The 17,315-nt window shown below is 43.3% G+C and overlaps 2 protein-coding genes across 6 annotated transcripts in view; one reads left to right on the forward strand and one right to left on the reverse strand.

Moving 5' to 3' along the window:
• POLR3A (RNA polymerase III subunit A) overlaps positions 1–4,779 on the reverse strand; it is a 54,555-nt gene extending 49,776 nt beyond the window's left edge. Inside the window, exons 1-5 of the mRNA XM_037056373.1 lie at positions 4,607–4,779; positions 1,981–2,116; positions 1,567–1,704; positions 942–1,113; positions 521–675 (exon numbers count right to left, since the gene is read on the reverse strand). Of these exons, the coding sequence (XP_036912268.1) occupies positions 521–675; positions 942–1,113; positions 1,567–1,704; positions 1,981–2,116; positions 4,607–4,650 (645 nt within the window). The 5' untranslated portion in view covers positions 4,651–4,779. The remainder of the gene's footprint in view (positions 1–520; positions 676–941; positions 1,114–1,566; positions 1,705–1,980; positions 2,117–4,606) is intronic.
• A 2,153-nt stretch (positions 4,780–6,932) lies between these two features.
• Positions 6,933–13,161, forward strand: RPS24 (ribosomal protein S24). Of its 5 annotated transcripts, XM_037056375.1 has the most exons (8): positions 6,933–7,038; positions 8,515–8,580; positions 8,884–9,093; positions 10,146–10,256; positions 10,382–10,384; positions 10,888–10,905; positions 12,687–12,708; positions 13,074–13,161. In XM_037056375.1, the coding sequence occupies exons 1-6, from the start codon at positions 7,036–7,038 to the stop codon at positions 10,891–10,893; spliced, it is 399 nt and encodes a 132-aa protein (XP_036912270.1). In that variant the 5' UTR covers positions 6,933–7,035; the 3' UTR covers positions 10,894–10,905; positions 12,687–12,708; positions 13,074–13,161. The 5 variants fall into 5 exon arrangements, with proteins under 5 accessions (XP_036912270.1, XP_036912271.1, XP_036912272.1 ...); XM_037056376.1 differs by lacking the exon at positions 10,888–10,905; XM_037056377.1 differs by lacking the exon at positions 10,382–10,384.
• The last annotated feature ends 4,154 nt before the right edge of the window (positions 13,162–17,315 follow it).

Here is a 17,315-nt window from a genome sequence, read left to right on the forward strand (position 1 = left end):
ACATGCCTGGGTTGCAGGCCAGTTCCCAGCAGGGGACTCATGAGAGGCAACCATACATTGATATTTCTCTCCTTCCCTTCCCCTCTAAAAATAAATAAATAAATCTTAAAAAAAAAAAAAAGAACTAATCAAACTCAGAGCAAGGTAAAGACATGACACTTTATAGAATTCTACTAGTTAAGTCTGTACCAATTAGAGTAATGAGAATTACCTACGATTACCTATGTCTTCCTACCCAAGTGATAAACAATATCTTTCAGTTTGTGCTCTACTCAGCAACAGCTTTAAAATAAAAATGTAACACATTACCCGGACAATTGAAAATGTGTTAGTTATAAGGCCAGGCCACCTTAAACTCAGTGCTAAACAACTGCCACATGAAGTGTTCCTGGAGCTCTAACTGAATTGAACTTACTTTGGAATACGGGGTACGTATCAGAAGATGGAGGGACAGAACACGTGTGGTAAGACCCAGGGGGAAAAGGGGAGGCGGGAAGAGGGCAGGCGCGTACAGACTCACCTGTGCCCGTCCCAGCAGGGGCTCCACTTCTTTGTTATGCTCTATGGCAGTTTCAAAAGACTGAAGGAAATTTGATACAACAGGATCTACCACTTTTTTGTTGGTCTTGTATTTCTCATGAATTATCTTCAGTAATCCACATTTCTTCACAGTTCCTATGAGAATTTATTTACGAAGGTTCAATACATTAGTTTCTCCATAAGGCTGCCCTGAGGTTGCAGCCTAGGTAATGAAGTTATTGGAATTGCTATAGCAATGAAAGATGAGAGATGCATTTCCTACCAGTGTGTCCATTAGTAGGCTCTAATGCCTAATTCTTAAGAAAAGAGTCAACTCGGACAAACTGCATAAAACGAATAAGCTAAACAGAAAAGAATTCACGGAAAGGGTCGTTGCTAAGCCTTTCCTGCATTTTGCTCACCATTAAAAGCACCACAGTGATGGCAGATGTTTTTCTTTCGGCATTTATCAGAGATTTTCTTCTTCAGCCCTCGCTTCTGGAGGTAGGTCAAGCCAGGCCTCTTTAGATAATCTAGAAACTGCTTCTTCTCCTCCGGGGACAGCATGATATGACAGCAGGTTTTGCAGATCATCTTTTGAAAATTAAACAAAACAGATAAAAGGACAAGAGGATAAAAAGTCTCATCTTTTTAAAATGGTGTCCCCACTCCTTGCCCAGGGCACATAACTGAGTGACCGCACAAACGGATCTACATGAAGATATGTATAGAGAGGCAGCGCGTGTTCATGAGAATGCTAGCAACAGTCGTAGCTGGCTGGAAGGGTTTTAAAGTTTGTTTGTTTGCTTTATAACTATGGCACTCTATATTACTTGAATTACTATTTTATGATATATATCTACCACCTACTAAAGGAAATTCAAGGAATAAAGAATCCTAATTTACTTAAGATAAAACATTTTGTGTTTAGTATAAAAATCTTCCCTAGGTGTGCCTCCTACCACTCACAATTCCTAAGCTCACTGCAATGTCCCTAATTGATAACTCCCAAGTTCATGCCTGGGACATGAACACGTAAACGCTTACCTGTAAGATGCCTATAACTGCTCTGAAGTACCCCACATGAAAACACGGCAGTTCCAAGTCAATGTATCCGTAGTGGCCCAGACAGTCAGCCAAGTTTTTACCACAGGTTTCACAAGGACGGTCCTTCTCACTGGTACCCTTTGATAAAAGCACACCCCAAAATCAATGAAGAATATTGGACAGCAAAGTGGGGACCAGTACACACAGGTGGGCAGGTCATTCAGAATCAGAATCACCTGGTAAGCTAAAGTATATTCCCATGTAACTGACCGAATGCTGGAGGTGGAGTCCCTGCAATGTGGAGGGGAATAGGGTGGATGGAAAGAAATTCTTGCTTCTACCAATCTGGTAGGTCACCAGTTTCATCAGCAAGTCAAAACAACATATGAAACTGGGAAGTGGCAGGGGTCTTACCATCCTGTGGTCAAGCACCCCATACAGCAAGGGGGCATGGTTGTTGTCCTGGCTGTACAGGTTCTTACTCACAACCTGGATGTGTGCCTGCTGTCGCATCTCCTCAGGTGACTTCATTCCAAAACAAATGTGGCTTCTGGAATGAAAGAAAACAAGGGAGCAATTACATCAAAACCACTTACCCCAAATGGCCATTACACATGTGACCCACCATGGCCAACCATATCTTTCCAGTTCTTTATGAGCTCTGCTCCCCCATTATTGTATAATCAAACCTCTCCCACTTTTCCTTGGGGAGCACCCCTTCACCCTGCTGGAACTGTTCCCACTCTATCAAATAAAATAGTGCTCACCAAGTCCACCTGCTTGTTGCTAAATCTAATAAGAATATTTTCATTTTACTTTGCTGTAGTATTAACAGGCAAGGCCTCCCTCTCCCCTCGTCTTGAAATACTGTCTTTTTACGGCTTGGGTGACACCATATACTCTTGAGTTTTCTTCCCATCTCTGGCTGTTACTTTTGTGGTCTCTTCTTCTACTGCCATCCCTTAAATATCGGCATCTCTCCCTACTAGGATTATAGGCCTCATCCTCTTTTCATGCTATACATTTCTCCTGAGTGATGGTGTCTCTTGAGTACATGATGACGTCAGCTTATCTCTATCTGTAGGCCAGCTACTGCTTCTATTCAGCTGGAGACTATGCACATAGACACCTCTTCTGGGCACCTCCGCTTGGATATCCCATAGGCACCTCAAATTTGACACATCTAAAACAGGACCTAGTACTTTGTCTCCCAAATCTGTTGCTGCAGTCATCCCCCTCCTCCCCCAAACTAGTGATTTACAGTGTGCCAGGCACCATCCTGAAGGACTGAGAATACAGGTTAAATAAGACAGACAATGTCCCTGCCAACATGGAGCTCACAGTTCAAGGTGGGCAAGACAGATAATAAACCGATACACAAAAGTGAGCAAATACAGAGAATTAAAATGTTGTGAAGGGTTAGAGAGAGGCTGAGGAGCCTACTTACATTATGTGGTCAAAAGCCTCTCTGTAAAATTGACTTTTAAGCTGAATTTTGAATAAGAAGGAACAAGCAATAAGATGATCCACTGGTTGAACATTTGAAATAGAATATAAATAGAGCAAGGGTCTAGGACTGGAACAAGCTTGGTATTTTCAGGAAAGCAAATGAAAGCAGTATACTACAGCACAGAAAGCTGATCGTACAAGATGAAGTTGGTGAGGAACCTGAGCCAGGTTCCATAGGGCTTGGGGAACTATGGTAAGGAATTTAAATGTTAGTGCAATGGAAGGGTGCTAGAAGATTTTGAAACCAAAGTGTCAGGACTGTAATTTGCATCTTAACAGAGTCTCTTGGGTTGCTTTGTGAGAAAAGATTACTCTGAATACAGGAAGGGGGTGGAGAGGGTGTGAGAGGCCAGGGTAGATTTGGAGAGACTGCCTGGTAAAGCACACGTTCCCCGTTCTAGTTAATGGCAACCATCCACACAGCTGTCCCAGCAAGAAATTCTGTGTGTTGATCTCACTTCTCCTTGCCAATTTTACACCTAAATCCCTTTCGAATCCACCTCTCTCTAATGACTCTACTACTCCCGTGCAAGCCGTCATCATCCCCCTCCTGGATCCCTACAGTGGCTGCCAAGGTCTCCCTCTTACTCTCTCTCTCTTGAATCAAGAGACCTTTTAGAAGAACTCTTATCAAGCCACTGCCCTGCTTTATTAAAACCCTTCGGAGGTGCCGTACTGCTTGCAAGATGACTCTGGAACATAGCTTAAAATCTCCTGCTTCCTTCTCGTCACCCACTCTTTCTCCCTCCAGTACGAAGAAGGCTGTTTAGTCTGTTTTCTTCTGCTTAAACCTCTTTCCCATTCGGTGCTCTCAGAAACCCCTATAAATGCCCCCATTCCTGCACTTGTCATAACCAACGTTGACTTGTCTGCCTTCTCCAACTAGACTAGGCAGTAAGGTTCTAATTCAGGTCGTATGCCTAAAGCCTATCACTGGGTCTAGCACACTGTAGCTTCCTCGGTAAATATGTGCTGCCAGAACTAGTGATTTTCATTTTTCTACACGCCTCTAAGGAGAGAGAAGGACTAATGAATAAGCTCTAAAAAAGGCCCAAAATGGCAGCCTCACTTCTGAGACTGCTATCCATCGCCAGTGGTACAGTCCTCTACCTGGTAAGTCTATCCTTTTGATCAGCAATACTGCCTCCCAGTCACGTGCTCTATAGCAAAACCAGGATTAGACAGTCTAGAATACTACTCACGCTGCAGTGGCGAAAGATTTGTGTAAAGAAAGGGATTATCGTTTGACCTCGGGAGAACTCGGGCTTCGGCCCAAGGTGTACCCACCGCCAAGGCTCACGCCACGTCCTGCCCAAGTCCAGTGACCACCACAGTCCAGTGACCACCCCAGTCCCCTAGATGCTGAAATGCTCTCTGCCTGATCAATATTCTTTGACTACTCCGGCAGTTCTGATCCCGGCCCGCCCCATCCAATTGGCCCGCACCTCAAACCCTTAGAAACTGGTACCCCGACCACGGACCTCTGTGCCCCTCATTTCTCCACCCTTTGGCCAGTGTTGCTCCATCTTACATTTTCTTGGCCACATCCGTCTCCCGGAACTGCTCCTTCACCATGGTGACGGCTGCTGGGGTACCCCCTCGAGACTCCGGGAGTTGCGTTAGTAAAAAGACGGTCCCTACACCTCCCGAGAGCGTTTCTAGACTCCTTACGGACACAGCCACTGCATCCCCTCGGCCACCGTAAAACGCCCCACGTGGTCGCTTCCGCTTCCGCTCACGCAGGCGCGTCAGTCAAGAGAGGCTTCCGACACGCCGATTTTTTTTTTTTTTTGGTTCTATCTACGCTGCCATCTTGCGACAGTTCTTTGAAACTGCAGCAGATTTTGTATTTTCAAAATCCCATTTCGGCCCAATTTCTCCAAGTCATCTGACACCTGCAGAGAAACTACAACCTATTGCCTTAAGACTTTTTAGACAACCAGAAAGCAAAGATTGCTAAAATGAAAAATAGTCCTTATTGACATTAATCCCATCTCAATTAAAGTCTCTACTTGTTTAAAGAGAGTTGGGGGCTAAAATGAATCCTTCCGAAGAAGAGAGGGCACCATCTGGACGACGAACGGGGCAGAAAACACGGCCATACATGCTCCTCCAGTTCACAAAATTATTTTGAAAAAGAAAATAATTAAACCTATATTATTGATTACAAAAACAGAAGCTGAAAATGTCAGTTCAGAGTGAGAAGTTTATCATGACCAGCTAGAGAAACAAGATGAGGGGAGAACAGGAAGGGAAGGTCATTTATGTATTGAAATATATTGCTTGCTTACATTCTGTGACAACCTGTGGAAGGTGATCCTAATGAGACTAACAAGGAAACCATACCACCAGGGGACTCAGCCCTACAGAACCTGAGATTTCTTTACTATTTGTGAGGAACTCCAAACAGAGCCCAAGGAAGTGGATTGACAACTTTTGAATTTTATAAAGGGATGCCATCTCATTTTAAGACTCAATGAATTCCCACTAGTAAAAACAATAATGCCACACACAGAAAGCAAATCAAATCATATTTTCCTAACCTATTTCAGTAGTTAATCACTTACTGTATCTTCAGAGTAATGTTAACAATTCTATAACAATAAAATTTGATAAATGACTAGAGGTTAAGAGCAAAGGTTTTTAAACTACCATGACTCCAAGTTCTGCGAGTTCAGTAAATTTATTCAACCTTACTGTGTCTTAGCAACTTACCCATCTATAAAAGGGTTAAGTAAGAGGTACCCTATTCTTAGAGTTGGGAAGGTTAGATGGCATAATGAAGGTAAAAATAATTAGAATGTAACAGGCATGTAGCAATCACTTAATGAATATTAATTATCTTACTATTCTGAAGCATATAGGAAAGCTACCCTCAAACTTGCATCCTGGTGTCCTGGTCCATACTGACATTTGGGAACTTCTTTCCTAATATTCTCTTTGAACATGAACACTTTTATTCTTTATCTTTATGTTTCTTCCACTTCCAACAACTAAATTTCTGGATCAAGCAAGTACTCCTTAAAAGCTCAGTCTTTGTAAGAACTAAGATTTGCACAAAAAGATAAAGAACTATTCACTTTTAGTCAGATAGGTCATCAGAGAATCTCAGAAAAATACTAATTAGCAATAAATTAAAAGTTTGTGCACTTGAAATAGCAAAGGTTTTGAGTCAGTTTATGCAGTTTCTTAAGTTGGCAAGTGAGGAGGCTGATCAGTAGGGACTCCTACAGTGCGTTCCATGTTTACTAATTTCTAACTAGGTGGACATGATTTTCTTCTTATTTAATATTTTTAAGCTTCTTTTTTCAATTACAGTTGACATTCAATATTTTATATTTGTTTCAGGTGTGCAGCGTAGCGGTTAACAATTATATAAAGCACCCCCCCCCGATAATTCAAATACCTTCCTGGCACCATAGTTATTTCAATATTATTCACTATATTCCCTATGCTGAACTTCACATTCCTGTGACTATTTTGTACCCAGTTTGTACTTCTTTCATCTTTTTTATCTGTCATCCCAACCCCCCTCTTCTGGCAACCATCAGTCAACTCTCCGTCTCTGAGTTTCTTTCAAATTGATTTACTTGTTTACTTTGTTCTTTAGATTCCACGTACAAGTGAAATTATTGGGTGTTTGTCTACGACTGGAGTTAAGCTATAGAAACCTCAAGCAGAGACAAGGTATTGAACTAAAATTGAATAAGAGCTTACATAACCTAGTCAGCATCTAACTGTTCCGTCTCCGGATTGGCCAGTGCAGAATTCTGGGGCGTGGCCAAAAATGGGTGAGGCGGGCTTTAAGGATTTTCAATCCGGCATTGGCGTGGTCCGCCTCGCAGCCTGGCCACGCCCCACGCCGGCACCACTTGGGGTCCTTTCGAATGCACTGATACGATTGGCCGGAGGCAGGTGGCTCTCTTTTCCTCCCTTGCTGCTTGAAGATTGGCAGCCATCATGGTGAGTCTCCCAGACGTGTGCAGACATCCACTTCATATCTGAGCCATCTTTGGTCCCCCGCTTTCCCCGTCTGCGCTGCTGACGCCCGGAACCTCGTTGCTTTTCCCTGGCCGCGTCTGATGGGGGCCGATGACCAAGGGCCCCGGCGCCGCCGGCTTGGCGCTCCAAGCTGCGCTGCGCACGGGACGTGCCGGGCGTCAGAATTGAGAGCCCCCGGGGAGAGGAAACGGCTGCTGAGTTTGTGGGCTTCGTAGAGCTGAGAGGATTGGGTGGGGTGGGGTGAAAGACATCCCACCTGCAGTCGCAGTTTGGGACGGGCAATTGGCTGGTGATGGCAGCTCTGGAAGTGAAGAGGTTGCCGGCAGACCCCCGGCGAGTTCCGGCGAATGCAGCCGTTGCCATGTGTAAGCCAGAATATTGTCAGCTGATTGGATCCTTTTGTTATACTTTGGGGAAACTGATGCCCTAGAAAAAGTCCATCATCCTTAAGTTGTGATTACCGAGCCTGGTCACTCGAAGCACCAGTGTTTCATTCCGCTTCAGTTGCGGGCCATTTGTTCCTGACTCTGCATTTGTAATTATGTACTGTTGAAGTGGACAAAGTATTTGGTGTGCTTTTTCAAACAAATTGAAATATACCAATCGGTCCTTGGCGTGTGAAGCCGCTCTATCTTTTTGGTAAAATTTTCTCTTGGTATGAACATCCTAAATACTGATGTCTCTGGGTAGTTATTGTGGAAAAGAGCTGTTGGGCCACTCAGAGGGGAGTCCAATTTGATGGGCTCTACAGCTGGTCTTTCAGGAAGGGTAGTTTACATGTGTCAGATCAGTGCAGGATGCTGTAAACACGGTCCTGTGACTCTACAGGCTTACTACTACAGAGAGGCTGTTCTTAACTGGGGGTGACTTTTTGCTCCAAAGGGGACAATGAAAGTCTGGAAACACTGGGTTACAACTGGAAAGTGGGGTTGCTTCTGGCATCTAGTGATTAGAGGCCAAGGTTGCAACTAAACATTTTAAAAAGCTTGGGACAAGCTTCTCTGGACCAAAATACCAATAGTGCTGAGGTTGACATACTATACTCCATAGTGATTCCCATTACAAAGTGAAGTAATATAAATAGATACACTCAAGGCCACTGACTGCATTTTGGGGGGGTACTTTGTGTGAGGTGTGCCCTGTGAGTTTAGGCACTGTAAGTGGAGGAGGGTGGCTCTCTCTTTAGGAGGAGATGGGAATTTGTGCCTTTTTTCTTTTTATTGAAGCTTTCCTGCTACTAGTCCATGTGTCTTTTCCAACATTTAAAATGTGGCTCCTGGAGCTGAGGAATACCATTTTAAATATTTAATTTTTATCAGTTATCCACATGTGGTTAGTGGCTACTGGTTTGCAAAGTGCAGCTTTAGGACTTGGGAAATCACAGCAAGACCAAGAAAAGGTTGAGTAGTTTCATTAACTACTATGTTATGTTTTCAGAATGACACAGTGACTATCCGGACCAGGAAGTTCATGACCAACAGACTACTTCAGCGGAAACAAATGGTAAAGAAGGGGCACATTAGAGTTTGCTTACTTGTTCTCCACTTTGTGTGTTTTCATTGCCTTTTTTTTAGAGGGAGAGAGAAAGGGAAACATTGATGGGATTGGCTGCTTTCTCACAGAGGCCCCAGTGGGGTCAGCCTATACCCTGGGTATGTGCTGTGATCTAGAATTGAACCCACGACTTTTGGGTGTATTGGACAAAGCTTCAACTGAGGCACATTGACGCAGGCAATTGTTCTTCACTTTTAAAGATCTGTTTCATAGATCTGTTTAGTAAATACCAAACTTGATATTTCCTTTTAGGTCATTGATGTCCTTCACCCTGGCAAGGCAACAGTACCCAAGACAGAAATTCGGGAGAAACTAGCCAAAATGTATAAGACCACACCAGATGTCATCTTTGTGTTTGGATTCAGAACCCATTTTGGTGGTGGCAAGACAACTGGCTTTGGCATGATTTATGATTCCTTGGACTATGCAAAGAAAAATGAACCCAAACACAGACTCGCAAGAGTAGGTATCCTTATTTTCTTCAAGAGCTACCGAAGACATTTTTTAATGGTTTTTGTATTGGGGAGGGTCCTAAAGAACTCTTAAGGGGTTAAGAGAAGAGGTTCTTTGATACAGGAACTAGGAGAGGGGTTCATAGCTTTTGAGCTGGGTCTAGAAGCGCAGATAAGTAGTAGTACTGCAGGAGATAGGAACTGGAAGTAGGGATGAGTTTGGAAAGGTAGATTGGCACCAAGTAAAGTGAGATCCTTATTACCAAATGTTTTTTGGACTTAACTCCCGTAGGTAGCCAGGAACCACAAAGGTTTTTGATAATTCCTTGAATGCCAGGCACTACAGTACACTACAATAAACTGCAGTAGTGGGCTGGGCAAGCTTCTGGGCTTACATTCTAGACAGTAAACTAAACTAGCCAATGGAGTGTTATTTAAATCTGTCACTTCAGCACCTTTCCTCCCTGCTGTTCGATAAATTTTCCTATAGAAGACTTGTGAGGGAAATTGCTGTGGTGTGGTAGATAGACAACAGCACTCTAATTGGGTGGTCTGGGAGGTATTGAGGTGGCATTGCAGCTGAGATCCTTGTAGCGATGAGGAAGCAGTCTTAAGGCAGCAGGACCAGTGAGTGCAAAAGTGGGCAGAGCAAAGATGAGTAGAGGATAGCCCTCATCTGTCTGTGAAGGGTGGGTAGAGCACTTGGTAAAGGCTCCTCTGTCAGCTGAGAGGAATAAATTTAGAGATGCAATGAGACCCTTGGTTAAGAAGAGACCATCGGAGAGAAGGCAAAATGTAGAAACCTTGGGAGCTGTAGGTTCAAGGATGGCCAGTAGTAGCTCAGTTCCCCGAGCTTACCATGCAGGGAGTGTTGAGTGAACATTTGTTTCTTGTGCTGATGTACACAGTTCCTCAATGACCCTTTCTGTTCAAGCACTAAATGTACTTGGAAAGTTTCAATATGGGGAACCGCATTTGTTGAGCTCCAGGCTGATCTGTTTCCCTACCAGATTGGTAGGGGATGTTTTGCAAGTCATCTGTATATATTCCTTTTTCCTTCAGCATGGCCTATATGAGAAGAAGAAGACTTCAAGAAAACAGAGAAAGGAACGCAAGAACAGAATGAAGAAAGTCAGGGGGACTGCAAAGGCCAATGTTGGTGCAGGCAAAAAGGTATGGTTTCATCAGGGAAATTACAGAAATGTCAGCTGCAGGTCTTTATTTTCTAGAAAAGGGGGTTTAATTTTTTTAATAACCTTTCTTAATGTTTCTTCCCTTCTACTACTTCGGGATCACAGAAGGTAATGTATTTTGAGAAGCTACATAATGTAGTATCTTACCACCTCAGTAGAGTAGCTTCTTCCACAGTAGCTTTGCTACAGCTCACAGATTAGCACAATATGGGGGCCACATCGGTTCACTGATTGTCTTGGTAGGTGCCTTGCAAGCCCAATCAGGGATTTCATTTTACTGCTAATTGGCATAGACTTAACTGTGGGAACAGATCTAGTTTTCTGAAACTAACTTTAAAATGGACAACTGGTTTAAGAAAGAGTTGAATCAATGTGGCCCATGTTTTCCTGGCATGCTGGAGAGGCAGTTGAAATCTCAATTGTTTATCTCCAGTTAGCCAAAACTTAAGTGGTTTTAATGATAAGTAGCTTTTTACCAGCTTTGCCTAGTTAATTGTAAACAGTTGAATTAAGTGTTGGGTTGTTAAATTAACAAATAATCAAGTGTTCTGTGAACTTTTTTTTTTTTTTTTGCCTTTTCCCTCTACTTTCTTGGATTTCTTGTTCATCAGAAATGAAGTATCTGGCAGGTACTGAGATTCTGAGCACGGTGTGGGGATGCATCACCTTCACTGAGTTTGCTTTGATGCTTTGCATGTTGGCTTTTGAACGACAGTTTTGTAGTATGATTTATTACAACACCACTGCTGTGTTTTAAAATAGCATATTGTGAACAAGGGAGAAAAACTTCTAATCACTTATTTTGGAAACTCAAAAATGCACGTTAGATTGTAAAGTGACCTAGCGGAGGAAGGTGGATATCCTGTTAAGTAGGCCTTTTAACTTCTACTTGGGAAGCTGTGCCCCAGAAGGTTTCATAATCAGGGAAATGGCTTTAGTTAACACAGGGCTTGAGATGAGTCCTCTCACCCCTTCACCCATTTAGGAGCAGTCTTTTCCTTGGGGGATGGAGATTGCTCCACACTCGGGCAGCTGTGGTAATAAACTGGTCCCGGAAATACAGCAGAGCCACTGTCCTGGGATCATCCACTCAGAGCTGCCTTTACTCTCTCTCCTACCATTCCATTGGTTATTACTGAACTCCAGTTTTTCATATGATGTCTGTCTTTAATTGAAAAATTTCCAGTATAATTGTATATTCACATTAAAGCTGTTGATAAATGTGTTTTTCCCACAAGTATATATAATGTGGGCTGAGCCTGGGTTGGGGATAGTGGAGTTTTGAAACTGGTGGTCACTGACCCTGGCAGGTATTTCCTGCCAGGCTGGGCAGTAAGCTTGTTCTGCCTGCCCGGAACTCAAATCACATTGAGTTCCCAGTGCCATGAAATTAATAGTAACAAACTGCGCAAGGAACTGCTTGCTGCTTAGAGACACTCCCTGTTCGTGAGGCTTACACTTATTTACAGAAGTTCTGGAGGTTGCAGAAAAGATATGGTCAAAATATGCCTTCTGATCTATAGCCGAAGGATATTTAACAGGTTCTTTTCTTCATTCAGCCTGAGTCACGTGTTACTGCTCAGCGGTGACAGGTACAGAGAGCAGACGTGAGCCATCACTGTTCCAATTTAAAGTTGCGCTGGTGCATTTCACTAGCACTGCTCTGAAAAGTCAACTGCAAAATGAATGTATAGATGAGCTCATGTATTTTTTGGCTAAAAAAAGGCAGGCATATTAGTGTTCCTTTCATTTCAGTTTTGTTCAGATATTGGAATTGGTATTTGCTTCTACCTTTTGGGTGCAATAAGTTACTTAAAATAAAGGAGTAAATAGTGTCATGTTTAAAGAACAGTTAAAGCATTTTCAATTTAGCTAAGTTCTCTTTTAATACTAATTTGCACTACTTTTGTTGGCTGTGAATGGTGGCTTTTAAAGTATTGAACTGAGATGAGTTTTAAAAGACTTGTTTGATCATTTAGAGCTCTCATATTGCAGTTAAATTAGACTTTGGCCTGGGATGATTACCAAGTCTGTCAATTGTGCATGTGTGCCCAGCACAGTGCTGCTGGGCAGAGTGGAGAGCCCAAGGCTAGGTATGCCTACTTCATCCAGAAGTTGGCAGGGGCAGCCTGGGTTTCCATTACCATTATACTGACCTCTCTTCATAGCGAACTCATCATGCCAGCCATAAGAACCATAGGAACCAGGCAAGCTATTCTCAAAATTGGGAGTAATAAAATCAATGAGTGTGTCCAAAGAGTGTTCTTTATACAATTGCAAAGAACAAAATGATCATCTTTAAAGTACCTGATTGCATGCACTTAAATGCAAGTTATTTTGGAATTTAAAAAAGGACTGTTAATGAGTGTTTTTTTCCCTTTTCCCTCTCCTTTCCCTGCCACTGATTCAGTGAGCTGGAGATTGGTCAACAGGTATAATTCAAGCTTTTCATTTAGATCACTAGACTTGGTTTACTGACACAGTAAAGCATGTGAAATAGATTAAGAAAATAGATTTATAGACGCTCTTAAGAGTTGTAGCCTATTAAATGCTGTAATAGTGACATGGTTTTGTTTTTAAAATAATAACTCACTTTTTTATTTTATTCCTAACTTGAATGCTCTATCTGTTGATGCTCACATTATGTTACAGTCATACAAACCTAACATAGTTCTAGGTTACTAATACTAGTTCTGCATGGGTGTCATGAATTTTGTAGTTTGTTAAAGACTTTGAACTTTAATTTTTAAAGTTCAGTTCCTCAGTTGCTAACTAATTTTTTTTCTTTGATTCACAGAAGGAGTAAAGATTCTTCAGTGACTTTATCTGTGGTGATTATGCAGATTTTTCATGAGAAGATTAATAAACTAAGAATTTTTATGTGTCTGGTTCTTTGAAATATATTTGAAGTGTACTGGGAATGTAATTAGTGTGCCGTTTTAGCAGGCTTAGTTTGCTATCCAAGTTCACATGTTTCATTAAGCATTCACTGAAAACTTGGTGTGATGGAGTGGTGTTTATCCTTCCATTTCATGACACAAAGATGTCGGGTGTAGGGTATGGGCCACGCGGGAGCATATGGGGCCAGTCCGGGACGCTCATGTTAGTGTCAGCCGTCAGTGTAGTTTGCCTCTTAAAGAGACACTTAAAATTCCATTTTGGTCTTTGTAGAACCCCACTTTGTTCTTGTTACCAAAACGTTATTTACTGGCCTCCCCCCCCCCCACCAAAAAAAAATTAGTAGGTCACGTTTTCTGTCCTGAATAGGATCTGTCAGAATTGGTATTTGTGTGTTGTAGATTTGGGATTTGAAAGCGGCTCTTGTGTAATGGAAATTTGGGTGTAGTGTGTAATTGTTACATCTGATGATGCGTGCTTTTTATGAAACATGGAGGAGTACTTAGTACTGCTTTTATTTTTCCCCCAGGATGCTGATTCTCACGGCTTTTGCAGGCACCAGGGTTGTGGTCCTGAACTTTGACTTTTTGGTTAGTTGTGTGGGGTTGGGAGATTTGAAGAGGGGTTATTTACGGTGTGGGTTGAGGTGCCTTTTGAGAGGATAGAAAAAGTGGGTATGAGGGGAGAAAGGGGTTAGTGGCTTAGGGGTTTGGGATGCCATTTTATTTTTTCCTGAAATTGATGTATGATGATAGGCTTGCACTTTTGGTGGGTCCATTTAGAAGTCGAGTGTACAAACATTGGGAACCGTGGCAGTGGATGAAAAGCTCCAGAGAAACCTTAGGAAGCAGTACAGGATTTGAAAGACCTGGTTGGTTGGGTACAAAGGGGATCCAGGAAAAGGAGGAATCATGGCAGAAGGCACATGTGCAGGAGGGAATGGGGAGACGCCTTCACAAGATGGAGCTAGACTGATGGGTGTAGGGTGTGCATAGATGGGCCTGGTGGGGGGCGGGTGTAGTTCCTCTGTGCTTGTGTTGAGACTGCATACCTAGGTTTGTGGGGCCCGAGGCCTGTTGGGTTCCCTTGTTAGGACCAGGAAGGAGTTAGATGGTTAGTAGGGAGAATGGAAGAGTAGGGGCCTTAAGCCTGTAAGTTTTCATCCAAGTGGGTGAGGAGTAGGGAGTTGAGGTGAGGTGGCATTTTTAAGGAGTGGTGCATGAAGGATGGGTCATTCATGCCTGATGGCAGATGTTGCAGTAAGGGATGGAGTTTCCTGTGACTGAGACTGAGCTAGTAGGTTTTGGGAGCTGAGGACTTGTGAGCAGCATGCAGGGGCAAGACTGGGAAGATGTTGGGAGAAGTTGTATTTGGGCTGGCTGGGTACAGGGCAGGAGGTGAAGCTGACAGTAGGGGTGGGAAGGGTGTGACCCCAGGAGTGGGTGGTTACAAAGGAGCAGGTCTAATGGAAGTGATATATCAAAAATAAGGTGTGGGTAGTTTTCACATTGGGGTACTATAAGGACTGATAAGACAACTGCGGGGAGCCTGAATGGAGGTAAAGGTGGTCCTTCAAGTCTTAAGATGTAGCTCAGATTGGCTTGGCTCAGTGGCTTGGGCATTGACCTGCCAAGCTAAATCTGGTTCAATTCCCAGTCAGGGCACATACCTGAGTTGTAGGCCAGGTCTGTTGTGCTCTTGCAAGAGACAATGGGTGCTTTTCTCTTTCTCCCTTCCCCTCTCTGAAAGTAAATCTTACTAAAAAAGTCTCAAGATGTGGAGTTGGTGTGGTTGGTTTTTTAAAAATATTTTATGTTATTACAGTTGTCCCATTTTCCCCCTTCACTCTCCTCTACCCGGTCCCCCCTCCCACCCACATTCCCCCTCTTTAGTTCATGTCTATATGTCATAATTACAAGTTAAGTTTAGCTTCTCCATTTCCATACTTGTCCTCTCCCTGTCTCTTTTCTAGCTACTGTCTATGCTACTTATTTATTCTCTGTCTTTCCCCCTGCTCCTCTGATTTCCTGTATTAGACCTCCATGTGATCTCCATTTCTGTGGTTCTGTTCCTGTTCTAGTTGTGTTTGTTTTTGTTTTAGGTGCAGTTGTGTTTGCTGTCATTTTACTGTACATGTTTTTTATCTTGGCTAAGTCCCTTAACATTTCATAAAATAAGGGATTGGTGGTGATGAACCCCTTTAACTTGGCCTTATCTGGGAAACAGTCTCTGCTCTTCCATTCTTTTTTTAAAATTTAATTCTTGTTCAATTATAGTTTTCTGTCCTATATTCCCAGCCCTGCCCCCCCCAGCGCTCCCCTCCTCCTTCCCATTTCCGCCCCCCACCTTAGTTACTGTCTATGTGTCCTTTATACTTGTTCATGTGAGTCCATCCCCTTTTCCCCTGTGATCCTCTACCCTGTGCCCTTCCGTTCTGAGTGTGTGGTGTTTTTTTTTTTTTTTTTTTTTGGGGGGGGTGGGAGGGGGCAGGTGGTGTTCTGTGGGAGGGCAGTTTGTAGCCTTAGTCTCTGCAGAAGGGAATTGTGATGAACTCTGGCAGGGCCTGTTTTTCCAGGGAGCTGCTTGGGCTAGGATATTGTGGAAGTTACAAACTGGCAGTCTTCATCTGCAGGCTTTGTTGGACAGGCAGAGCATTTTGAAACAAATTTTACATGAAAGTCCAGATTTTTAGCCTCTTTAAATACCAGAGGAAGCAGCAGCTGGTCCACCTTCCTGCATGATGGTATGATTTTAGAGGTCTGGCTACAAGCACCAGGATGTTTACAGCTACCCTGCACCTTTATCTATCTGCTTGCTAGTCTTGCGTCCCTTCTGCAGACTCCTTTCCTTCCTTCTGCATTCTCTTTTCCTTCCATCTAGTCCTGCTGCGTGTGGGTAAGTCAGTTGGTCTCCTGCTTAGGTTAACCTTCCAATGGTATTTTGCTCTGCTCAAGGCTATTTTGATGGTCATGATCTTTGAGAACAGTTTGGAAACAGCTGCTAAGCAACTGACAGGAAGCAGGGACTTGTAGGAATTAGCTGGGTTGTGGACAATTGTGCTATTGAACTAGATTCAGCACTTTGTCGGCCCTGACAGTAATCACACCACACTGCCCCTGTCAACAGGCTTTGAAACAGCCTCCTTAAAAATGCAAGTTTGACTTTACTAATCAGAGTCAACAGGGAGAGCACATCCACTCCTACAACTTGGTACTTGTGGGGCCGAGTCACTGAGAGGTAGCAAGTATCTTAGGAGAGTGGTAAGAAAAGAAGCTAGAGGTTCTGGAAAGGGCAGCTTTAAACAGCCCAGTGACTACTGGGGTGCTTTATAGCTTGCCTTAGAACCACACTCCTGAATTTTGTAGGTTCACATTCCCACGCAGCTCTTCTCCTTGGCAGTTTGATTATTTCAGGCTCTTCCTTAAAAGCAGCGTCTTAAATACGTCACATTTCCTGATTTGCACAGTAACCCTGAGAGTCATGTCTTAACTGGACCCATGTTGGAGAGGGCTTAGAACAGCTAAATAACTTACCCAACTAAGTGATGGGGCTGAGGTTGGAACACAGTTTGTAAAGTGAGTCTGTTATGCATGTATTCATGCACTCCAATATTGAGGAACTGTTTTCTGCAGGACATAAAATGTGTAAGATTCATGATTTGTATGTGTATTATGTTCCCAGCAAGGTGTCTGTTGCCAGGGAATTATTGGGCAAGTTACTAGATGGCCAGAATTCATCATTTACTTAGCTGTGTGTTAGTTCCTTCTCTGGGAGCTGGATAAAGCAGTCCCTCACCTTAAAGCTCAGAGTGAGTTTAGCAACTTAACCAGTCTCATGACCTGGCTTCAGCTTACCATGAAGAAAAAATGTGTAATTGTGTTAAATTACGTTGTAGGGACCCAGAGGCGAGAGGATCTGTGTAGTAGAGTTGGCTATTGGCTGACTTGAGAGAACAGCTGAGGCAAAACATGATTGGGTCTGGACACAGGAATGGGGCTTACTCGGGGCCATGAAAGACAGGAACACGGAGACGGGAAGAGCAGGCAGCTGTGGTAAGGTGTGATACCAGTCATTCTCTTGGGGGAAAGGCCATCAGACTGGGGAGGGTGGGAGCAGAGTGGGCAAGTAGTCATTGTGTTCA

This window comes from Sturnira hondurensis, unplaced genomic scaffold (genome assembly GCF_014824575.4).
Source record: "Sturnira hondurensis isolate 20B ecotype Veracruz unplaced genomic scaffold, ASM1482457v3 Scaffold0008916, whole genome shotgun sequence".
In the NCBI taxonomy this organism is placed as follows: Eukaryota; Metazoa; Chordata; class Mammalia; order Chiroptera; family Phyllostomidae; genus Sturnira; species Sturnira hondurensis.